Here is a 23,391-nt window from a genome sequence, read left to right as displayed (position 1 = left end):
CTTGCCCCAGAACTTGGCAAGGAATGCTGAGGGGCAGAGTCTGCACACTGGGGAGGAGACCTCTCGAGTTGCTCCAATGCAGTTTCTTTCTCGTGCCCCAAATGGGGGAGTCAATAAAAAATTAAAATGTCCAGGATTTTGCATACCTTTGCAGGGTCTCTGTTCCAATGCTTTTCCCCTTATTCTTGTAGCAATTGCTGGAGTGTAACAAGTGCCGAAACAGCTATCACCCTGAGTGCCTGGGCCCAAACTACCCAACCAAACCCACCAAGAAAAAGAAAGTCTGGGTGAGGCGTTTTAATTTCTTTTTTGGAAAATTCATTTATTGACTGATCATAATGCACCAGAACTCTGCAGAGCTCTGATGCAATTGCTCAGCTTTTCAAGCCAAGGTACCTGTTGCATTGGAAGGTACATTTGGAAACAGATAACGAGGTGGCTGGTTGATAAGATGTTCTGAACAAGCAGGGTTTTTAAAGAGGTTACACCTTCTTTTAGTTGTAGTAGGTCTTCTGATCATAGTAAGCCTTTTGATCATAGTCCCATAAAGTGGAAGAAACTCTTTAGAATGGAAACATTTACCTTGTTAACAAACCTGTTGATATTGGTGTTGAGAGACAATTTGGATTAATGTCCTAATTTGCATCTTTCAAGCTTTTGTTCTAAACAAGTGCCAATAGTGTATTTCCTACTAGGAGTTTGTAGGTGTTTTCTACTACGATACATAAGGTCTGTAAACTTTTAAAAGAAGACTTTGTATTTTAGATCAGAAGAAATACCACAACTACATATGCTGTTTTATGTGAGGGAAATATGCAAATATGAAGGACAGAAAAACTATACTGCAATTTGATTTAATGTTTTTTCTTGTTGCATTATTACCATCTTACCATAAAAGGAGTGAGCTCTGTTCATTTTGGTGAAAGTTTCAGCTTTCACCATTTGAAACTCCTTGTTCTGTTGGATGAGTTCTCAGTGCTCATTAAATAAAATTATGAAATGTGTTGTTTGCACAGAAAGCACAGGAACTGCTGGATAAAAGCATGTAACTCTTGCCAAATGCATTCTTTTTCCAGATATGTACCAAATGTGTTCGCTGCAAGAGCTGTGGATCAACAACACCAGGCAAAGGGTGGGATGCACAGTGGTCTCATGACTTCTCCCTGTGTCACGATTGTGCCAAACTCTTTGCTAAAGGTACATAAAGTTGTGACTCTTGACAGCAGGAGCCTCCTCAGCTGCTTAGTTTTGAATCAGTCAGTGTCAGTATGAGTGAGCAGAGGGCCAGCATGACAGCTGAGCTTGGCACAGTCCAGGCAGCAGTGCAGGCTGGTTAAGGTCAAGCCTGAAAGAGCATGTAACAGTTCCTGTCAAAGCCAGGATCTTAGAGCATGCAGTGGCTCACCAAAGTCACCACTGCTTTACTGTCAGAGTTTGGGGCTTTCAGCATGTAAACTCTGTGCCATATGAAGGAATTATTACACACCTGTTAGCCCAGGATTTCAAGTAGCAGTTGAGGAAAAGACATTTTAAAGTATTCTGGACTTAAAAGCAACAAAATTTCTATTGTGAAGTGGTTGTTACCTGTGTTAGTTGCTGTACATGATGCCTTTGAACCTCTAAGGGGCATTCTTGGGAAAAATCCCAGGACAGAAAATCTTAACTGTCCCACATAATTTCTTGCCTGTGTGTCATCTTTTCCCTTTCATTTTGCTCTTGCATAGAATATTTTGTTAGTCTTACCACACCCAAAAAATGGGCACCCAGCCATGGGATTCTAGAGTAGGCAGTGGTCTTTCAAAGTTATTTTTTGTAGCCTCCTGACAGTAGATGGGACTGTGCTGGCAGTTTACTGGGAAGGGTGTTCAGAGCTGCTTGGTGCACCAGGAAGTAACCACCCAGCCTTTAAGATGTGTGTGAAGTCCAAACTCCTGATGAAATCTGATTATGTTTGCAGGAAATTTTTGCCCTCTCTGTGACAAATGCTACGATGATGATGACTATGAGAGTAAGATGATGCAGTGTGGGAAATGCGACCGCTGGGTCCACTCCAAATGTGAAAACCTTTCTGGTAAGGAAATCCTCATCCTATCAGTACTAAAGAACACAGGGTAGTGATTAGATCAGAGCAATCCAGTCCTGGACCTTTCTACTAGAGTGTTACTTTAACACCCTCACTTGTTGTGACCTACCTGAAAAATACCTGTCAAGTTGGTGACAGGTAAACCAGTGCTAATACCAATGACATCCTGAAAGCACAGGACTTACTTCAAAGGCAGTGTCACTCAGTTAGCTGCACAAGGGGCTTTTGTTACCTGAAAAGTGTTTCAGTTAGGAAGTAAGTGCAGGGCAGGGGCTTTTCCCTGTATCCATCGTTCAGTGAAGTACTTCAGATGGTTATCTTATCTTCTTTTGTCTCCAGATGAAATGTATGAGATACTGTCCAACTTGCCTGAGAGTGTCGCGTACACCTGCATTAACTGTACAGACCAGCATCCTGCAGAGTGGCGTCTGGCACTGGAAAAGGAGCTGCAGGTTTCCCTGAAGCAGGTTTTAACAGCCCTGTTGAACTCCAGAACTACCAGCCACCTGCTGCGGTATCGACAGGTAAGCTGGAGCTTCTGTCCTCTTAGTGTTAGTCCAGCTTGTGACGTGCCTGGCATTCACTTGAGCTGTGGTATTGCTGTGCCACTTCCTGCAGAAGTGTCTGCATCATATTTGGAACAACACATGCTGTGATTTATTTATATTTTTTCTTTCTTTTGTTCATTCCTATGGAAGCAAAGAAGTGGGTATCTATGGTACAACTTGTGAAGCTGAAAAAATATAGGGTAAAGTTCTTCAAGGAATGGGAGGATTTTGCTCTGTGATGGTGAAGGTGCTTTTCTGACAGAAGAAGAGGATCTTAGTCTTGAAATATGCATTCAGAAATAAGACTTCTGAACAATGGGTTTGATTCTGATAGCTGATGGCTCTGCCCTGCTGTGCACCTTACAGGTCATAGCAGGAAGCTGCTTAAGAGCTTTTCATTGTTCCTACATTTTGGACAGAAATTCAGAACTCGGATCTCCTTTCATTCACATTAGCAAGAATCTCTGGGCCAATAAATGTGCTTGGGAGTGTATCATGAGGAGCAGCTACATTTCAATAGCCAACGTCCCTCTGTCTCATTGCTGGTGTTCACAGGCAGCAAAACCACCTGATTTAAATCCTGAAACAGAAGAGAGCATCCCATCCAGAAGCTCTCCTGAGGGTCCCGATCCTCCTGTCCTAACAGAAGTCAGTAAACAGGAGGAGCAGCAACCTCTGGATCTGGAAGGAGTGAAAAGAAAAATGGATCAAGGAAGTTATATATCTGTGGTATGTCAAAGTTTTCATGTTCCACTCTATTATGCTATAGACTCTGTGAATTGCTTTATGACCTGTGGTGTTTATAACCGAGCAGGCTTAAGCCTTTTCTTCAGGAACACGGAAGCAGGTTATCGTGCTGCTAAAAATAATTCTGGCTGGCACTGATGTTGATGTTGGCCCAGAGACAAGTAATTGATGCTGTTGTAGGGCTCTCTGTAACCAGCAGTGATACTTGGTTAGACCCCATTTGCTCTTAGTCAGGTGTTTATGTAGATGGAAACAGGACAGGTCATCCTTTATGTGGAAATTTTGACTGAAGGCCTGGCCCAATAGCTCTGCTGCTGTCGGTTAGCAGGAATTCATGGGTGAAGGGGTGACTTATTCAAGGGTCAGTTACAGAAAATGCTAGTGTTGAACAAATCAGTTCTCTTTGCAGAGACCAGCCTTTTACTTTTTTTCCCCTACAGAATCTGTAATCTTTGAGGAACATTGTATATTGCAAAGTGCTTGACAAATGTTGATTGTGCCAGATTTTGACCAAATCCTTCTGAGGCAGCTAGTTTAGTGGATGTAAAACTGGTCAGAAGTCAGCTCCTTATAGAAGGAAGAAGTGAACAGTTGTGGGTGTAGCAGCTCTGCCAGCCAGTTTGCAAATGTAGAGGGCTGCTTGATTCTTCACAACCAAATTCTCTTTCTGCTTTTAAGTCATACTCTTGTCCAATCTGATAGTCATCTACATGTTCACTTGATGCCCTAAAGGATTAGTGGATGGTGTAGCTGTGCAAAAGACAATCCTGTTAATGTGAAGTTTTGTGGTTTTCTTACAGTTGGATTTTAGTGATGACATTGTGAAGATAATTCAAGCAGCCATTAATTCCGATGGTGGGCAGCCGGAGGTTAAGAAAGCCAACAGCATGGTCAAGTCCTTCTTTATTCGGGTGAGATGGGCTACAGTTATTTTGAAATCTGCTTGGTATCCTACCACTGCTTGTTGCTGTTGGAGTCCAAAGGGCCATCACACTTGCCCTTGCTTGGGTCTTTCCAGGAATAAAATAATACATTGTCAGAGTTGTTGATGTGAATGAAATGTTACTAGTTGTGCATTTACAGTAGGTCTTGGCTGAATGTCTTTGAATTTCTGGGTATGTTGTCTAACTTTTCTAATGGGTTGTTGTTTTCCTTTAGCAAATGGAGCGTGTTTTTCCATGGTTCAGTGTAAAAAAGTCCAGATTTTGGGAGCCAAATAAAGTAACAAGCAAGTAAGTAACTGTTCTGTGTCCGACTGTGACACCCTGCTGTTTGCCAGCTGTCCAAGCAAAACGTATTGAGAGAGCCTGTTTGTGGGGTTGGGATTTCTGGTTTTCTTTTTTTTTTTTCCCCTGGGATGTTACACATTAATCCCATTCTCAAGTTTTGTACACGCCTCCTTGTTCTAAAGCAGGACACTTTTTAGAACTATTTACAACTATTTAGAACTAGGTATTGCTGTGTGTTGACTTGTCAGTCCTGTCCTTCCTTCTCACACCCCCGTTTGGGGTGGCTCCCCTGCACCTGTTACCCTCCAAAGAAACAGTCACTCACATCACAAACCTTAAAATGTGAGTGGTCACAGCCTTTGTGGGGACCACGTGTAGGCTGTAGGTAATTAAATGAGTTATTAGAGGGGGGGATGTCAGGTAGGCCCTGGAAGCCAGGGCACAGGGTCCTCCAGTGCAACCAGGTGTGACACTGACTCCTTGCTCCATCTCAGCAGTGGTATGTTGCCAAACGCGGTGCTGCCCCCGTCGCTCGACCATAATTATGCTCAGTGGCAGGAGCGTGAAGAGAACAACCGCACTGAACAGCCCCCTCTGATGAAGAAAATCATTCCAGCTCCAAAACCCAAAGGGCCTGGAGAGCCGGATTCACCAACTCCTCTACATCCTCCTACACCTCCCATCTCTGGTAAGAAAACCGATGGCAGCACTGCCAATCCTGAACCCGAAGCACTTTGGTCCAAAGCTCCTCACAGTAAAGGGAGGGTGGTATTAGTTCTGAATGCAACTGTCTTGAGACCTCTGTCACCTGAAATCATTCGGAGGCTGTTACCCACAAGGTGTTTCTGAGCTAAGCTTGGACACAGGAATACTTTTGCCCCTGAATGAGGGCTGTGTGGAGGCTGATGTGTGCTTTGCTTTCCAAGCTGGCTATGGAAAACTCTTTTACCCTGTTCTCTTACTGACAGTCTCTCCAGATGAATTTTTGCCTTCCTGAATTTCAAGAATGAACACTGTTCTCTCTTTTAACTCTAAGGCTCTGACAGAAGCAGAGAGGATAGTCCTGAACTGAACCCCCCTCCAGATGTAGAAGACAACAGGCAGTGCGCGTTGTGCCTGAAATACGGTGACGACAGTGCTAATGTGAGTATGTGCCACGTGCCCATTTCCATAGGAGCCCATTTAAGCAGTGCTGTAGGTTTGGTACTGTGGATAGGCAGGACAGGGTTTATGCATGGTTGTGTCTCATAGAAATTTAAAAAAAACATTTCCTTCCGTTCTTTAGGATGCCGGGCGTCTTCTCTATATCGGCCAAAACGAATGGACACATGTGAACTGTGCTTTGTGGTCAGCAGAAGTGTTTGAAGATGATGATGGTTCTCTGAAAAACGTGCACATGGCTGTCATCCGGGGAAAGCAGCTGGTGAGTACAAGCAAAGAACGTTTCGTTAAACTTCACTCTGATTTAGAATCACAGAACCAAGACAGGAGCCCAGCTAAAAGATGCCTTGTGTGTGTTTGTTCTGCTCTGTCCTTTCTTGCAGTATTTTTTTAACACTATAACAGTACTGAATGAAGGTATTTGAAAAGTTGTTTTATCATTGCTCAGTTCAGAAATATTGTGGAGATAAAGTGGATCTTGCAAATGTGAGAGTTGGATATGGAACTGAAGCAGGAAAGTCTGAGGCCTGGAGGAACCAGTCCACAAATGCAAAAGTTCTTCTGTGTGAGGGATCCTTCTTCCTCTTACCTCCTCCTCCATGTCTCGCTTTTGTGCGTGAGTCACTGTAGTGAAATGGAACGACAGTGAAGTGGGAGATCAGGCATTAGTCTAAACTTCTGTCTGTGCCAAAAAAACAACTGACAACAGTAATGGTGGTCTTGTTTTAGAAGAGATTAAATTTTAACTTTTCTTTTTTTTTTTGCTTTTGCAGAGATGTGAGTTCTGCCAGAAGTCAGGCGCCACAGTAGGCTGCTGCCTCACTTCCTGTACCAGTAACTATCATTTCATGTGCTCACGAGCCAAGAACTGTGTCTTTCTGGATGATAAGAAAGTTTACTGCCAGAGGCATCGTGACTTGATCAAAGGAGAGGTGAGATTCTTCTGTCCTGGTCTGCCTCACACTCTGAAGGTGGGGTTAGCCTGTAACTATGAGCATTTTTTAGAAGTTCATGTTGTGTTCCTCACTAACAAGGGCTGGACCGCAGTGCTCTTCGAAAGATGTCAGTGGTACAACTGGCCTGGGACAGTTTGGCAAGTGGTGCTGTGTGGCAGTTCAAAAACCAAAAGACCAAACTGAGGATTGAGTAGGACAGGCTGCGTAGTGTACATGTGGTGGTTCCTTTAACGAGTAGTTTTGTGGTTTCTTGTTCCAGGTGGTTCCGGAGAATGGGTTTGAAGTTCTTAGGAGAGTTTTTGTGGACTTTGAAGGGATCAGTTTGAGAAGAAAATTTCTTAGTGGCTTGGAACCAGAGAACATCCACATGATGATTGGTATGATCTAGTCTCTGGATACTTGATCCACCTTTTGTGCTGGAATGTGGTTCACACAACTGTTCTGTTCCTCTCTCTGCTCAGGTTCAATGACAATAGACTGTTTAGGAATTCTGAATGACCTCTCAGACTGTGAAGATAAGTTGTTTCCCATTGGCTATCAGTGAGTATAAACTGTTTCCTGATTTGATGTCTTTCAGTATATTTCATGCCAAACTAGAACTGAAATAACATTTGGGAAAATTGACTGTAGCTTTCCTACACTGTTGAGGAATCTCTGATTAAACTGGGTGTGCAGCATGTTTTGCCAGGAGGCCTTTGACCCATGTAGTTTTGAGAAACTGAAAATTTGAAACAGGAATGAGGTTTAGTCAACTGTTGATTAAATTACTTTATGTTTGAATTATCTTCCAGGTGCTCCAGGGTGTACTGGAGCACAACAGATGCCAGGAAGCGCTGCGTGTATACCTGCAAGATCATGGAGTGCCGACCTCCAGTCATAGAACCTGACATTAACAGCACTGTAGAGCACGATGATAACAGAACAATTGCCCATAGCCCAGTTTCCCTTACAGGTAATCTTTTAAGGACTTTATAGAAGTGTATTCTCTCTATGGTTTTGCCACAGTGCATCTCCTAAACAGATTTGGACTAGAATCCACTTCAGGCTTCCAAATTATGTTACAGCATCTTAAGACTTAAAGGTCCTCAGTGTACTGCTAACTTTGAAAACTTCAGCCAAACAAACACTGCTGCAGGGATGGTTTCTAGTCTACAGCTTATAGAATTTTCTAGTGATCTAAAACGTCAAACTGTACTTGAAGTGTCAGTGTTGGTCTGTAATATGGGGGCTCAGTACAATGTTGAATAGTCATATTGTGCTGCTTAAGTATTTTCAAATTGTTTTCATGTATCCCAGGGTAAAGCAGTGAAAGGTTTTTAAAACATTTATAGTTGTCATTGTCAGCATAGAATTCTAAACTCTATAAATACATAATGGAATTTGATGTGTAAGCTGAGCATTAATGTATTGCTACAAGTATTTGAAAATGTTCTTATGAGAAGAAACCAGGTATTATCTGATGGCAGATCTTTGACTTTGTGTTCATTTTACAAACACCCTGATTCTCAAAGTGGAACCCTATAGCAGTATGTACTTTATCAGGTCATAGCTTTTAGAGTTCAGTGATGGCTTATACTGTTGTTTCTCTTTTATACAACAACAGAAACTCTACCAAAAGACAGCCAAAATACACCTGAAATTGTAAACCCACCATCACCAGATCGTCCCTTGCATTCTCAGACCTCTAGTTCCTGTTACTATCCAGTGGTCTCAAAGGGCCCCAGGATCAGAGCGCCAAGTTATCCATCCACACAGAGGTCTCCTGGATCTAGACCGTTGCCCTCTGCAGGTATTTCTAGTGCTGTTGACTTTGACTGAGGTTTGTTTTGAAAATATTTTTGTTTAGTTCGTGCCTTTTGTTTTGGCTTCCTTCAGAATGGGGTGTTACATTCTGTTTATAGAGAAAGGAGTGAAATGGCAATAGGCTTGAGGAGAGGAAAGTTCTGACAATACACAGTAGAGATGGCTTGTGGAGAAATTTACAACTGACACAAACATTCCCCTGGGATAAAGAAGCAGCATTTGGGCAATATAGTAGTAGTGATCCAGAAGAGCTGTGATAAAAGTTAGGGACTTAACATCTCAGTTGGTATTTTTCTAGAGAGAGTCAGAAATGTGGTATTGTAATTCAGTTGCTGTTTCTGTATGAATGACTCGTGTTTTGTTTCAAACTGATGTTGAAAATTCCCATCTAAAGGTGAGGTACCAAAACCTCAATGCAAATTTGTTAGCTCCACGTGGTGAATCCTGGTTGACAATATCAGGTTTTTAACACTTATCTCAAGTATCATCATTATGTTGGTGCTATTTGGCTGAAAGGTTTTGTTGGGTTTTAATTTCTTGTGTTTTATGTGAAGGAATAGGGTGTGCACTGATTGTGAAGGTTTCAGGTCATCTGACAGTCTTTCTTGCCTTCTTTTCTCAGGAAGTCCTACCCCAGTGACCCATGAAATAGTGACAGTAGGGGATCCTTTGCTGTCCTCAGGACTTAAGAGCATTGGTTCTCGGAGACACAGCACCTCTTCTTTGTCACAGCAGCAATCAAAACTCCGAATGGTTTCCCCTGCACGAGCTGGGAACACTTACTCCAGGCATGGTGTGTCTTCAGTTTCCAGCCTGGGGGCCTCTTCAGAACATGAACTGACTGTCAGAAGTACCGACCGCTTTGTGGGGTCGGTGAACACGGGTCCTCCTAGTGCTCCAGTTCAAAGTTGCTCTACCAGTTCAGGCTCCCAGAAAACAGCACCTACAACTGGAAGTAAAACTTACCAGCTGGATGCATCTCCATCTACGGAAGGGAAACATTCCAGCAGTTCAGATTTGATAGCCAAAGGTGCGCCTTCTAAGGGAGAGAAAATGAAAGCGGTGACCTCAAAGGACCCAGATTATTCAGCTCATACTTTTGTCCCTGGAGGAACCTCCAAAGTGTCCACTCAGCCAACCAGTTCATCAGGCACAGAAGCAAATGTTAAAATAGGAACCTTTCAAGAGTGTTCAGGATCATTTTCTTCCAAAGAAGCAATAGCCTTTCCACCTTTGCATCAGAGAGGCCCAAGGAAAGACAGAGATCAGCATGTGGAACCTGTACAACCAGAGAAAACAACTGTGGCTGATGAGACGGATGCAAAGACCTTGAAGTCTGCTGGAGTAAACAGCAGATCTCCTGCAGCAAGTGAGCAAGTAGTTTCTGCCCCCAGAGAGAGGCGTCAGAAGGGCAAAAAGTTAATGAAAGACAGTTTTAAAGAGAAGCATTCTCTGAAATCTCTTACAGAGTCAAGTCAAGCAGTAGGCAGTGATGAAGGAAACCTGAAACCAGAATTTGGCCATCAGGGCTTGGCAACTGAACAAATTAGCCAGAGGTTATGTAATAATATTCCTGCTGAAAAAGCTGGTGAGAAGTCTCCACCTTCACAAGGGCCATCTAAAGGGTCATCAGTGCAGGTTGAAGCAGCCCCTAAGGAATCGCAGGCACCCAGAAAACGCACCGTAAAAGTCACTCTGACTCCTCTCAAGATGGAAAGTGAAAACCAGTCTAAAAATGCACAGCAGGAAAGTGATGCCGAAACTCAGTCTGCTGGGGCAGACCTGGTTGCTCTGGCTGAGCCCTCCTTGGCTTCGGAAAGCCCAGAAGAGAACCCTGTAGTTCAGGGAAGCCCAAATGAAGCACCAGCACAGGAATCTCAAAATAACACATATGAAAATTTGCCCATTCAAGATAACAACTTGATGCTCCAGGATGGTGCTAAAGCTCAAGAAGAAGGCTCATACAAGCGGAGGTATCCACGGAGAAGTGCTCGGGCCAGATCCAATATGTTCTTTGGACTGACTCCTCTGTATGGTGTGAGGTCCTATGGAGAGGAAGACATTCCCTTCTACAGTAACTCAACTGGCAAGAAGCGAGGGAAGCGTTCTGCAGAAGGACAGGTGGATGGTGCAGATGACTTGAGCACATCAGATGAAGATGACTTATACTACTATAACTTCACAAGGACGGTGGTTTCCTCGAACACAGAGGAGAGGCTTCCATCCCATAGTTTGTTCAGGGAGGAGGAGCAGTGCGATCTTCCAAAAATCTCACAGCTAGACGGTGTGGATGATGGAACTGAAAGTGATACAAGTGTCACAGCAACAACCAGAAAAGTCAGCCAGGTAACTAAAAGGAGTGGCAAAGAAAATGGGACAGAGAACTTAAAGATGGATAGAACTGAAGAAGCTGGAGAGAAAGTACAAGTCACCAAGAGCTCCGCTGTCCACAAAACTGACCCCAAGATTGATAACTGCCACCCTGTGAGCAGGGTTAAAGCGCAGGGTCAGGACTCACTGGAGGTGCAGCTGAGTTCGTTGGAAACAGGCCGCAGGACTCACGCAAGCACACCTTCCGACAAGAACTTACTGGACACTTTCAACACAGAACTTCTGAAATCCGACTCTGACAATAACAACAGCGATGACTGTGGGAACATCCTCCCTTCTGACATCATGGACTTTGTACTGAAGAACACACCATCTATGCAGGCGTTGGGAGAAAGTCCAGAGTCCTCGTCATCAGAACTCCTGACGCTTGGAGAAGGTTTAGGTCTCGACAGCAACCGTGGCAAGGATATGGGTTTGTTTGAGGTGTTCTCCCAGCAGCTGCCCACTGCTGAGCCTGTGGACAGCAGCGTCTCTTCCTCCATATCAGCAGAGGAGCAGTTTGAATTGCCACTGGAACTTCCTTCTGATCTCTCTGTTTTGACCACTCGCAGCCCTACGGTGCCCAGCCAAAATCACAACAGGCTTGCTGTCATCTCGGAGTCTTCTCTTTCCTCTTCGGGAGAGAGGTCAATGCTTGCCTTGCCTTCCACAGAGTCTGGGGAAAAGAGAGTGACAGTTACAGAAAAATCTGCCCCAGGGGAAGGCGATGCAGCTCTCCTGAGCCCAGGGGTAGACCCAAGCCCTGAAGGACACATGACTCCCGATCACTTCATCCAGGGTCACATAGATGCAGAGCATATTGCCAGCCCACCCTGTGGCCCCGTCGAGCAAGGGCACGGCAGCAACCAGGATTTAACAAGAAACAGCGGGACTCCGGGTATCCAGGTGCCGGTGTCACCCACTGTTCCCCTCCAGAGCCAGAAGTACGTGCCAAACTCCACAGACAGTCCTGGCCCTTCACAGATCTCCAACGCTGCGGTGCAGACAACACCACCCCACCTCAAACCACCCGCAGAAAAACTTCTGGTAGTCAATCAAAACATGCAGCCCCTGTATGTCCTCCAGACTCTACCCAACGGTGTCACCCAAAAGATACAGTTGACACCTTCTGTTAGTTCTGCACAGAGTGTGATGGAGAGCAATGCTTCGGTGCTGGGGCCCATGGGGAGCGGGCTCACGCTGACCACAGGATTAAATCCAAGCTTGCCTTCATCTCAGTCGTTATTCCCTCCCACAAGCAAGGGTCTGCTGCCCATGTCCCATCACCAGCATATACATCCCTTCTCCACAGCTGCTCAGACTGGCTTCCCACCCAACATCAGCAGTCCTTCGCCAGGTCTTCTGATTGGGGTGCAGCCACCTCCCGATCCTCAGCTCTTAGTGTCCGAAGCTAGTCAGAGGACAGACCTTGGTACCACTGCTTCTACACCAGCTGCTGCCCTAGGCAAGAAACGGCCCATATCTCGTCTGCAGTCACGGAAGAACAAGAAGCTGGCTCCCTCCGGAACCGCTTCTGCTATAGCTCCTCCTGACATGGTCTCTAACATGACCTTAATTAATTTTGCTCCTTCCCAAATTTCCAACCACCCACTGGATTTGGGAACCATTGCGAATTCAACATCCCAGAGAACTGTCCCCAATATTATCAAAAGGTCCAAGTCTGGTGTCATGTATTTTGAGCAAACATCTTTGCTCCCACAAGGTGGGACCACTACTGCAGTCAGCACGTCTCCCAGCGTTATTGGTCCAGATGCTAGTCACCTCCCAACAGGGCCTGTATCGGGCCTAACATCGAGTTCCTCAGTGCTGAACGTTGTATCCATGCAGGCCACAGCAGCCCCTACTACTGGTGGGTCAGTTCCTGGTCATGTTCTGGGACAAAGTTCTGTAACATTAACAAGCCCTGGATTATTAGGGGACCTTGGTTCGATAAGCAACCTCCTGATCAAAGCTAGTCAGCAAAGCCTTGGTCTTCAGGAGCAGCACATGACTTTACCACCAAGTTCTGGGATGTTTTCACAACTGGGAGCATCTCAGACTCCATCTACGGCAACGATGACAGCTGCATCAAGCATTTGTGTTCTGCCTTCAGCACAGACAATGGGCATGACAGTCGCTCCATCATCTGCTGACCCAGAAGGCTCGTATCAGCTTCAGCACATGACACAGCTCTTAGCCAGCAAAACTGGGGTTGCTTCCTCCCAGCTGGACCTTGGCACAGCTTCGGCAACAACACAGCTGTCAAGCTTTCCGCACCTGGTTGATGCTCCAAACAACACTGGACTCGAACAAAGCAAGGCTTCCTCATCAGTGATGCATGCCAGCTCAGCATCTCCGGGAGGCTCCCCATCACCTGGGCAGCAGTCTGCAAGTAGCTCCGTGCTGGGTCCCACAAAAATGAAGCCAAAAATCAAACGCATCCAGCCACTGTTAGACAAAGGGAATGGAAAGAAGCACAAAACTTCTCATGCGTGGGCCAGTTCTTCTGAAGTTCATGCTCCTGACAGAGGGGCTGTTGCTGTACCCCAGGTCTTGGCTACAGGGTAAGAGGAGAGTTTGGTTTTGCTCATCCCTGAGGTTTTTTAACAATATGAGAAAGAATCTCACACTAGTTTCTCCAGCAAATTCTTCAAGTGAAGGCAAATTGTGAAGTGCAAGCTTTGATTCTGATGTGGTGCTGGAAGTGTGATCTGGTTCCTCATATCACAGGAGCAGCTGTTACTACTTGTGTAGTTCTGTGGAACTGGTGAATCTGTTCCTGCTTTCCAGTCTTGTTTAGAGCACACATGGCTTGGCAGGTATTTTGAATGTTCACAAATCTTTTTCTTCCAGGACTCCTGCTATGAAGGCAGATGCGCAGGATGCAGCAAGCATAGATCAGCCATCACAGAAGCCATGTGGGCAGTCTGCAGGGTAAGGGATGAACAGACCTTTCTGTGGGATTCTGCTCACTTGAGCTGAAGGACGTTTGTACAGAGAATGCAGGGAGTCTGGCTTTCCTAGTTGAAATGTCTGAGGAGCTTTCAGTGGGGAGCACACTGTCATGTTTAGTTGCAATATGGAACCATTTTGCATTAAGCTGTGTGTAACTCTGGGAAGCTCAGTGCTTGCTGAGGAGACGCTCGTGCAGCGATGCCTGATCGTGTGTTAGCACACACCTTATTCCTGAGTGGGGCTGACACAGAGCAGGTCATAGCCTGTGTGAAATTAGGCTGCTGCCCACAGACCAATAGAGGCTGCAGACAGAAATGCTACTGAGTAGAATCTTTTTGTTTGTTCATTTCCAATTGAACTGGTGTCAGAAGAAGGTTCTTCTGGAAGAAGGTTCTTTCTGTCTAGTTCTCAAGATTTCATAGACTACTGCTCAGGATTGGTGAGGAAATGAGGCTGGTTGTTGACTGTTTTTCTCCATGTTCTCTTCCTTCCCTCCCAAGGCAAATGGCAGCGCTCCCAGAGTCTCAATCAACACAGAACTCAGTAAATGAGCAAGAAAATGCAGGTACATCACTTCTTCAAAAACACCGAGTCTTGGGGTTCTCCAGGACCAGGAAAGTGGTGTTTGAAGTTTTGATTTTTGTGTGTCTTGTTCTCACAAGGAAAGGCTCAGAGATATAACTTGTGTTATTCTTGCTATGAAGGGAGGAAAGGTTTGTTTGCTATTAATAGGTCTTGGACAAATAGTTTTGTCTCTATTTTTAGTTTGTGAGAATTTCAGCATTTGAGATTTCACACTCTTATTTCAACACTCTAGAATTTTTTCTTGACTGGATGTACTGGTGAAAAGGCAAGTCAGTAAGGCATTTTCAGTTGTGGAACAACAGGTGGAAAAAGCATCATTATTCCCAGTTCCCATCTTCATGCTGGCTCCTGTCTTTTCTAGGCTCAAAAGCTCTCGAGGAAGAAGAGAGCACTTTTAGCTCCCCTCTTATGTTTTGGCTTCAGCAAGAACAAAAGAGGAAAGAGTGTCTTGGTGAGAAGAAACCAAAAAAAGGTTTGGTTTTTGAGATCTCTAGTGATGATGGTTTTCAGATCTGCGCAGAAAGCATTGAAGGTGAGAACCATGCAGTGTTGGTTGTACTGATTTTAGCTGTCCTTACTAGAAGTAAAACTGTGACTTTTGAGGGCCTCCTACTTGCTTTTTTATAGATTAAAAAAAAGAGAAATCTCTTGGTTTACAGCCCTAGAACAAGTTTTGTTACTGACCATGTCTGGATTCTATTTGTTTTTCTTTTTTTTTCAATGGAATATATTCAGTGAAATGTATGTTGCTGTCTCATTTTGTTTTATCAATTGACCAATGGTATTCAACCTTAGTTTGTCAAGAAATAGGCAGTGTGGATCACACAATGGAGTATTGGGTATCCAGACTTTTCCTCCAGACCAGTTGTAGTATACCCTGCCTTCCCTTTATGCCAAAGTGAATTTTGGAGAGGATGGAAGCAATTAAGATCCGAGGGTCTTAATTCATGCCCTGTGGAAGGTTGAAAACTTCATATTCTCCAATTAGTTTATTAAAATATGAGCACCCCAGTGCTCGAATACTCGGTCACTGTTTGTCATCTGTTTGTATGCTGCAGATGCCTGGAAGTCACTGACTGACAAGGTCCAGGAGGCCCGTTCGAATGCCCGCCTGAAGCAGCTGTCCTTTGCAGGTAACACCCTGCCCAGACAAACAGATGTCTCTGTGAGCATCTTGAGGTCTTAAGAGTTTCAATTCAGCTGCCACCTGATTTATGGAGGATAATTTCTTCCCAGTGGAAGGATTGGAAACTCTAACGTGGAATGCAGTAGCGAATGCAGTGCTGCTGTGACAGCTGTGTAGTGCCCCTGCTGTCTGTGACAAGCTGCTGTATCTTCCTGCTCCAAGTCTGCACTGACAGAGTTTGTTGTGCTCTATTTCTTATTCCAGGTGTGAATGGTTTGAGGATGCTGGGGATTATCCATGATACTGTCGTGTTCCTGATTGAGCAACTGTATGGAGCAAAGCACTGCCACAACTACAAGTTCAGATTTCACAAGCCAGAGGAGGCCAATGAACCTCCTCTGAACCCACATGGCTCTGCTCGGGCCGAAGTCCACCTGAGGCAAGTGTGAGTTTTGTTGACGTTGGGGTTAGCGGCCTGTTGGCTCAATAACTAATAATAACTAGTGCCATGGCAGGGCAGGAGCAACAAAGCTCCACAGCTCTAAAGCTCTAGGTTAAATGTTACCAACTGGCACATGAAAATCAATTATTTGGCATTTTTGCAGTCTGCACATTTTCCTGTGCCACTTTGTGGCCTGTTGCTTGGTTTAGCAATGCTTTCCTGGCTGGAGTTGTTCTTGGGCTATGCCTTACCCTGATGCACAGGGGCTTTAAGAGAGGACAGAGTGGGGAAGGTGTGAGACAGCAAACATGTCAGACTGTTGTGGCAACCACATGTTTATTTTCAGTCAGTATAACAAACTCCCTTTGGTCTCTTTAAATTGCAGGAAATCTGCATTTGATATGTTTAATTTCTTGGCTTCTAAACACCGACAGCCACCAGAATACAACCCAAATGATGAGGAAGAGGAAGAAGTGCAACTGAAATCGGCCCGGTATGCAGCAGGGTTTAAAGGTTCAAAGGGGAAAATAATGCTGTGGTGTTAAAGTGAGCAGATGGGGTTTAGTTATGCGTTGTGTGCTTTGGTGGGTGTTTAAACCTTGAAAGCTGCCAAGAACTACCAGACATAGAGGTGACTCCTTCAATAGCAAGAGAGGTGACAGCTGAAGGTGACCATCAGAGCACTCTGCCTTTGAATGTTTCTTTTCCTTGTAAAACAACGTGATGAGAATTTAGGGAGGAAATTATCTTTTACATATATATGAAAACACAGCATTTATTTTGGCTGTGTTCTCTGTGGGCTGCAGTGTCACAGTGTCTGAATTAATCCATCTTGGAAAGTGCCTCAGATAATATGTGGTTGTCACTTAGCAGCGCCTCTTTGTTCTAGGAGGGCAACCAGTATGGATCTGCCAATGCCCATGCGCTTCCGGCACTTGAAGAAGACCTCCAAGGAGGCAGTTGGTGTCTACAGGTACGGTTTTGCTTTGGTACTGCTGCCTCTGGGATAGGAGACAGTGGAAACTGAAAACTTTCTGCAAAGCCAGACTGCAAAATGCAGGGAAAAAAAGCAGGCTTGTGCTTTTTACCTCCTCCTTCTCCCTGCCCAAGTTATGTATTTAAAAAGTAATCCTGAGGACAAAGCACTTGCTCCATGCTGGCTTACTTTGGCAATAGCTGAGGTCTGTGCTCAGATGTGGGCAAAGAGACGTGGTGGTGTTCTTGTTAGTGTTCTGTTAGAGAAGGGTAACAGTACCACGGTGGTCCTTGTCATGAATAACACGTTTTCTGCAGCCTTCGCAATCTGCTGTTCCTGAGCTTTGCTTGTCTCATTTGAAATACACACTTTTCTTGTTGCATTTTAGGTCTCCCATCCATGGCCGGGGTCTGTTCTGCAAAAGGAACATCGATGCAGGTGAGATGGTGATCGAATATTCAGGCAATGTCATTCGCTCCATCCTCACTGACAAACGAGAGAAATACTACGACAGTAAGGTGAGTTTTGGGCTTTTGTAGACGTTCTTAAAGAATTTGGGAGAACTAGAAAGTGGCTGTGAAGGTAGGACAGGCCTATATGAAAATTGTGTTTGGAACATCACAGATTGGGTTTACAGACCACCTGGGATATTTCCATTCTTGCTGGAGCTTTAGAGGCACTTCTGATTCTCTCCTGTGGGCTGGGCGGGGTCTCGGGCCAGTCTCAGTGAATGTGGGAACGAAATGATTCAGGTGGGAGCCCACAGGGCCCAGTGGAGAGAGGCTGCAGACACACACACAGGCTCAGTTTCGGAGCCAGGCTATCTGCTGGGGTGGCTGTGCCTGCCCTGCCCGCGCTGACCCTTCTCTGTCCTCCCTGTGCAGGGCATCGGGTGCTACATGTTCCGCATTGACGACTCTGAAGTGGTGGATGCCACCATGCACGGCAACGCGGCCCGCTTCATCAACCACTCCTGTGAGCCCAACTGCTACTCCCGGGTCATCAACATCGATGGCCAGAAACACATTGTCATCTTCGCCATGCGCAAAATCTACCGAGGGGAAGAGCTCACCTACGACTACAAGTTCCCCATTGAAGACGCCAGCAACAAACTGCCCTGTAACTGCGGCGCCAAGAAGTGCAGGAAGTTTTTAAACTAGAACTTCCGTCAGCTGCAAGTGAGCCCTGGAGGGCCTGGGGCGAACCAAAGCTTCGAGTGAGCCCCTCTCTGGCTGCTTGGACAGGATGGAGAGGCTGGAAGCAGGAGTGAAGATGGGCTGGGCTCAGGGACCTGACTGGCGGCTGTGTTTGTCCGAGTCCACATCTTCATGTCTCGCATGTGCACACTCACCCTTGTGAGAGACACGGGGCGGCTGGAGAAGATCCTCAGCGTGGTTATGTTTTTGCTATTCTCATTTCCCCCTGCCCCCATATTTGTTTCTCAGCATGGGGCTAATGAGTGGGAGAGGGGAGGGGAGGTCAGCCCAGGCGCAGGGCAGCGGCCGTGGGTCCTGTCCCTTTTTATGTCCTGGCTCAGAGCTCTCCTCTGAGGGCTGAGTCAGCGGTTGGGTAGCACAGAGTTTGATGAGCTTTTCTCCTGGGAAGAGGGGCTGTGTCTTGCCAACAGTTCTCCCCCTGGGGACTGCGTGTCTGCAAAACACTATCTGTGAGCAGGAGGCTGCCCTGCCTGCGCAGGGCTCTGTGGCACAGCGGGCTGGCTCAGCTGCCTTCACAGGGAGAGCAGAACAGAGCAGCCCCCAACTAGACAGAAGGGAGTTCGGCTGGCACCTTGCTCTGAAATCCCTGCCTGAGAGCAGGGGAACTCCTGGCATTCTTTGGCAGAGAGGGCTTGTGCCAACAGTTGGGGTGCTGTAAATCTTTGCCAGCAAAGGCTCCCACTTCAGCACTTCCCTCCCTGGTCGTGTGGGAGGGAAGTGCTCCTCTCTGGATCTTGTCTCCAGCAGCTGGCATCCTCCTCTGCTCAGCAAGCTCCTGGCATTGCCAGCCAGCAGTGTCTTGGTCACCGTGGAGCTGGTCCAAGGGATTGGACAGAGGGACGGTGCAAGGTGGCCCTGGACTCGGCCGCACACCGCTGTAGGGCAGGAGCTAGGAAGGAATGGTGTGGGGGCACCCGCTCTGCTCTGCCATGCCACACCGTCCCAGGGCCAGGGGGGCAGGCAGAGGAGTGACCCTGGGCACGTGCCTGTCGTGGTTCGTTGTCTGGGTGTAGTCATGTGTTCCACGAAAGGCACAGGAGGGGCACCAAAATGGAGCCAAAGTTCTCTGCAAAGACAAGGCCAAGCACCAGCCAGCTTTGTCCGCACAGCATCCCAAAACCCATAGGAAACATGTGAGGTGGTGGCTCAGGAGCCAAGCGGGGTCTGGGTGAGTCTAGGGACACCACCATCCTGGTTGGAGCGGCGTGAGTCTTCCCCACGGGGTCTGCCCTGCGCCTCAGCAAAACCTGAGAGAGAAGTGAGAGCCCCTGACAGCGACGACATTGGATTCTGCTCTGTTCTGTTTACAGTTTAGTATTTAAGGTTTTATAAATGTAAATATATTTTGTATATTTTTCTATGAGAAGCACTTCATAGGGGAAAGCACTTATGACGAGGCTTTTTAAACAGTGGTATTATCCTAATTTAAGAGAATCTCTTTTTAATGATTTTTTTATTTTCATAGGACGGTTCTAGGAAATACCTGGCTGGACACAGTCTGAGCCTTTCTCCAGAGGGGGGGTTGCTTTAGTTTTGTTTTCTACTCTTGTTCTGCCTTTTTGACTTCAGTAACTGTCTCCAGGAGGGTTGGCTGGACCTTAAACTGTACTTGCCTGTAAGGATGGGGGCAGGAGGGAGAGCTGCCCAGCGTGGAAGGAGTTTGGCTCTGTGGGAGGACAGTCTGTGCCCCGGGCAGGAGGCGACTCCGCCTTGCTGTGCACTAGCCGAGGGTTTAAAAAAAAAAAGTGAGACCGAATGAGAGACCTGACCCTCGATGCCTCTTTTCTGGGACGAAAGAGGCCGGTCTGGGGCACACGCCCCCTCCTTCAGTCTCTCCCTCAAAGGCAGATGGGTTTTTCCGCAGAGAGGGGAAAGCAGGGAGTGCTCTCGCTTTCCTGAGCTGGCCCTGTGGGGTAGGTTGGCGGCTGTTCCAGGAGCCGGTGGGTCCGAGGGCTGCTCTGAACCAGCACTGGCAGTTGGTGGGGAAGGGACCGGGAACACCTGCTGACTCCCCAGGTCTCTCAGACGGGCACCTCGAATCTGCACCTCTCGGGTCTTGAGAATTCTTCCTCTGCCCTGAGAAGGAAAAACAGCGCTTGGAGGGTCGTGACCTGCCGGTTTCCTTTCGTTATTGCACTGTGTGAGGATAATTTGGTGGTAACTGTTGAAAGCAAAGTCACATTGACGCTGCATTTGTTACTGAGATGATTTGATGCACTGACAGTTTGGGAACGCACATACCTTGAGGAGCCCGGAGAGTGCCCGCCCTGGGGATCTGGGCCCCGTGGCCCCGGGCATGGCTGCTCTTGGCCCTTTTCCTTCCCTGTTTCTGATGCAGGGTGAGGGCTCAGCCCTCCTTGCGGCGAAGCCCATGAATTTATCCCAGAGCTCAGCTGCCGCCTCCCGATGTCCTGGCTGCGGGAGGAGGCTCCGCTGGGAAGCGCTGCCCAGAGCCACCCCACGTGGGGAGAAGTGGGAAGGAGGGTCGAGGGGAGCCCCCGAGATCCAAGTGCCAGGCATCCTCCTCCCGCCGGGACCAGCCGAGCCGGCGGGCTGCCCGCTTTGCTGCTATTCCCGTCGCGGCTGCCCTGGCGGGAGCTGCTGTGGCCAGTGAAACTGTCTGTACCCCCGGGGAGCTGTGCCCGGGCCGTGGGGCGAGCAGCAGCAGGGCCGGGGCAGCCGTGGCCGCGGGGGCTCAGCCTGCCCGCCCTCGCCCCAGCCGGTCGGGAGCACCCAGCTCCCCATGTATGAATGTATATTTTATAAGGACTGACACAGATCATGGTATCTGAAAATACTAAAAAAAGGAACCTTAGGGCGTTTATTTTTCTTTGTACAAAGCGACATGGTTTTTTTTTAAAGGAGAAGCGGGTCATTGCAAAGGGCTGGGTATCTTTTCTTTCTGGTTTTCTTTCATTTCAAAGCAATACCAGGTTCTTCAGCAGGACGGTCTGTGCAGAATCATGCCATTCACCCATACACTGGTCCACTCTCAACACTCGCAAGTTTTTTTTATAACTATAAATACAGTATATATAGGAACTAATATAGTAATGCACCGTGTAATGAAGCCTAGTTCAGTATCGGTCCATGGCTTTTAATTCTCTTAACACTATAGATAAGGATTGTGTTACAGTTGCTCACGGCGCTGGGAAAGCCTTGCTGCACATTCCCGCTGGCAGCCAGGGCAGGGAGCCGGGAGCGGGTGGCTCAGCCTTTCCCAGCCCTTCTTGTTACAGTCAGTACTTGTACAACTTGGTTTCTTCCTTTCCTTCCTCTCGTTTTGGTTATGAATGTTGGGGTACCACCTGCATATAGGGAAAAATGTGCTCTGTGCTTTCCTGGTATCTTTTTAACGAGGTACAGTAGCTTTGTCTATCAGCCGAGAACTATACTTGTGGTGTTTCTTTTATTGAACTTACAGTCTCTTTAGTAACTACAGGTAGGTGAATAATTGTTTAAAAAAAAAAAAAAAGCTCTGCAAAGGCAAGGTTATGTTCTAGAAATACATTTCTTGACAACTTATCATGTATAACAAAACTTTTTTTTTCTTGTGTTCTTCCAAGCTTCTGGTTGTTTTTGTTTTTTTTTAAAAAAAAAAAAGAGGAAACGTGTCTAAAGTACATCAGTGTTAACTCCCTGCCACAGGGAAGAAGGAAATACTTTAATAGTTTAAAAAAATGCTGAAAGCTCTGCAAAAGACTGAATGTAAAAATAAAAAGTGTACATAGTTGTAAAAATACAAAAAAACAAAGGAGTTTTTAAACATGTTTATTTTCTATGCACTTTTTTTTATTTAAGTGATAGTTTAATTAATAAACATGTCAAGTTTATTGCTGCAGAGGGCTGCTCTCCATTTCTTCTTGAGGATTGAGAAGCTGCTTCTCCTCCAGGAAATTTGCTGGGGACAGGAGCCCCTGGCCAGCACCGAGGGCTGCACGGGGTGTTTGGTGAGGAGCCCTCAGCTCCAGTGCACATGGGGGGCACTGGCCGGTGGTGGGGCCTCACGCCTGGGCTGCAATAGGATGGGGCAGGGTGAGGTGGGGCTGGCAGTGTGAACATTAACCAACCCACAGCCTCCCCCTGGAGCCCCGTCAGAGGCCTCAGTGGCACAGAGGGCACCATGGCCACGGCGAACGACAGGGCTGTCCTGCAGACCATCTTTAACCCCAGCACCCCTTTTGGGGACATCCCAGGGTTGGATGAGGAGGAGGAGGACATCGAGTTGGAAGGTGAGGTGACACTGCACTGGGTTCTCACTGGAATTGGTGGCGGGGCCCCCATGGGGTGAGCCGGCAGGCAGGGAAGGAGGCTCTGCAGGCTGGGAGCAGCTCCTGCCTGAGGCTGGACCTCACCACCCTGTCCTGTGCCTGTTCCCTCCCTGGACTGGAGGTGTAGGGTGGCACTAAGGCTTGCAGCCCACGGGGTGTCCTGGTGCCACCACTTCCTAGCCAAGGGCTCCTGTTTGCACTGCCACAGTGGAAGCTTTTCCATTGGAGTTGCTGGAGCAGGTCCGGGACCTGGAGCTGCAGGGAGTTTCTGCGGCTGAGTCGGGAGATGTGAGCACGGCCCTGGAGCGGTTCAGCGAGGCCATTCGCCTGCTGCCTGAGCGCGCCTCGGGCTACAACAACCGGGCCCAGGCCCTGCGCCTGCGGGGGGACGTGGCAGGTGAGCAGCACAGGAGCGGGTGGTCCCCTGGTATCCCCATACCCCACCAACGCCCCTCTCCCCCTCACCAGGTGCCCTGCAGGACCTGGACACCGCCATCCGCCTGAGCCGTGGGCGCGGCCGAGCCGCCTGCCAGAGCTTCGTGCAGCGTGGCCTCATCCACCGGCTGCAGGCGCGGGACGAAGATGCTCGGCGGGATTTCGAGTGCGCGGCGCGCCTGGGCAGCGCCTTTGCCCGGCGGCAGCTGGTGCTGCTGAACCCCTACTCAGCGCTCTGCAACCAGATGCTCTGTGAGATGCTGGGGCGGCTGCGCAACCCCAATGGCACTGGGAGCGAGTGAGTGGGCGGGGTAGAGCCACGCTCCCGAGGTGGCCTATAGGCAGGCACGTGTGTCAGAGATCCTGTTCCTCCTCCTGCCTGGTAGCCGGGGACGGGAAGTACCGAAGTGCCTCGCTGTTTGTGTCTTGCTCTGCTCCACTCCCAATAAACCTCCTCCTGTCCCTGGCACTTGGGCTCCGCTTGCAG

General features: G+C 47.5%; 2 protein-coding genes across 2 annotated transcripts in view; both read left to right on the top strand.

Moving 5' to 3' along the window:
* KMT2A (lysine methyltransferase 2A) overlaps window positions 1-21,809 on the top strand; it is a 32,859-nt gene extending 11,050 nt beyond the window's left edge. Inside the window, exons 11-35 of the mRNA XM_027655616.1 lie at window positions 192-287; window positions 1,077-1,197; window positions 1,958-2,071; window positions 2,423-2,607; window positions 3,187-3,360; window positions 4,179-4,289; window positions 4,537-4,610; window positions 5,105-5,295; window positions 5,644-5,750; window positions 5,893-6,030; window positions 6,542-6,700; window positions 6,984-7,101; window positions 7,186-7,264; window positions 7,516-7,676; window positions 8,328-8,513; window positions 9,150-13,461; window positions 13,751-13,831; window positions 14,353-14,417; window positions 14,799-14,969; window positions 15,496-15,570; window positions 15,828-16,002; window positions 16,391-16,498; window positions 16,895-16,978; window positions 17,370-17,499; window positions 17,866-21,809. Coding sequence (XP_027511417.1) covers window positions 192-287; window positions 1,077-1,197; window positions 1,958-2,071; window positions 2,423-2,607; window positions 3,187-3,360; window positions 4,179-4,289; window positions 4,537-4,610; window positions 5,105-5,295; window positions 5,644-5,750; window positions 5,893-6,030; window positions 6,542-6,700; window positions 6,984-7,101; window positions 7,186-7,264; window positions 7,516-7,676; window positions 8,328-8,513; window positions 9,150-13,461; window positions 13,751-13,831; window positions 14,353-14,417; window positions 14,799-14,969; window positions 15,496-15,570; window positions 15,828-16,002; window positions 16,391-16,498; window positions 16,895-16,978; window positions 17,370-17,499; window positions 17,866-18,141 — 7,491 coding nt within the window. The 3' untranslated portion in view covers window positions 18,142-21,809. The remainder of the gene's footprint in view (window positions 1-191; window positions 288-1,076; window positions 1,198-1,957; window positions 2,072-2,422; window positions 2,608-3,186; window positions 3,361-4,178; window positions 4,290-4,536; window positions 4,611-5,104; window positions 5,296-5,643; window positions 5,751-5,892; window positions 6,031-6,541; window positions 6,701-6,983; window positions 7,102-7,185; window positions 7,265-7,515; window positions 7,677-8,327; window positions 8,514-9,149; window positions 13,462-13,750; window positions 13,832-14,352; window positions 14,418-14,798; window positions 14,970-15,495; window positions 15,571-15,827; window positions 16,003-16,390; window positions 16,499-16,894; window positions 16,979-17,369; window positions 17,500-17,865) is intronic.
* A 454-nt stretch (window positions 21,810-22,263) lies between these two features.
* TTC36 (tetratricopeptide repeat domain 36) lies at window positions 22,264-23,373 on the top strand. The gene is made up of 3 exons (XM_027655638.1): window positions 22,264-22,430; window positions 22,678-22,866; window positions 22,938-23,373. The coding sequence occupies exons 1-3, from the start codon at window positions 22,322-22,324 to the stop codon at window positions 23,204-23,206; spliced, it is 567 nt and encodes a 188-aa protein (XP_027511439.1). The 5' UTR covers window positions 22,264-22,321; the 3' UTR covers window positions 23,207-23,373.
* Window positions 23,374-23,391: the final 18 nt, after the last annotated feature.

This window comes from Corapipo altera, unplaced genomic scaffold (assembly GCF_003945725.1).
Source record: "Corapipo altera isolate COAL_440 unplaced genomic scaffold, ASM394572v1 71, whole genome shotgun sequence".
NCBI lineage: Eukaryota > Metazoa > Chordata > Aves > Passeriformes > Pipridae > Corapipo > Corapipo altera.
The sequence above is the reverse complement of the archived record's forward strand: the minus strand, read 5'-3'. Positions and strand labels throughout refer to the sequence as shown.

Excerpts from the sequence above, each read along its gene's own strand:
- TTC36 (XM_027655638.1), top strand. The coding sequence starts at position 22,322 with ATGGCCACGGCGAACGACAGGGCTGTCCTGCAGACCATCTTTAACCCC. Across the intron at positions 22,431-22,677 it reads GGAGGACATCGAGTTGGAAG|TGGAAGCTTTTCCATTGGAG; the intron begins GTGAGGTGACAC and ends GCACTGCCACAG. Across the intron at positions 22,867-22,937 it reads CCTGCGGGGGGACGTGGCAG|GTGCCCTGCAGGACCTGGAC; the intron begins GTGAGCAGCACA and ends CCCCCTCACCAG.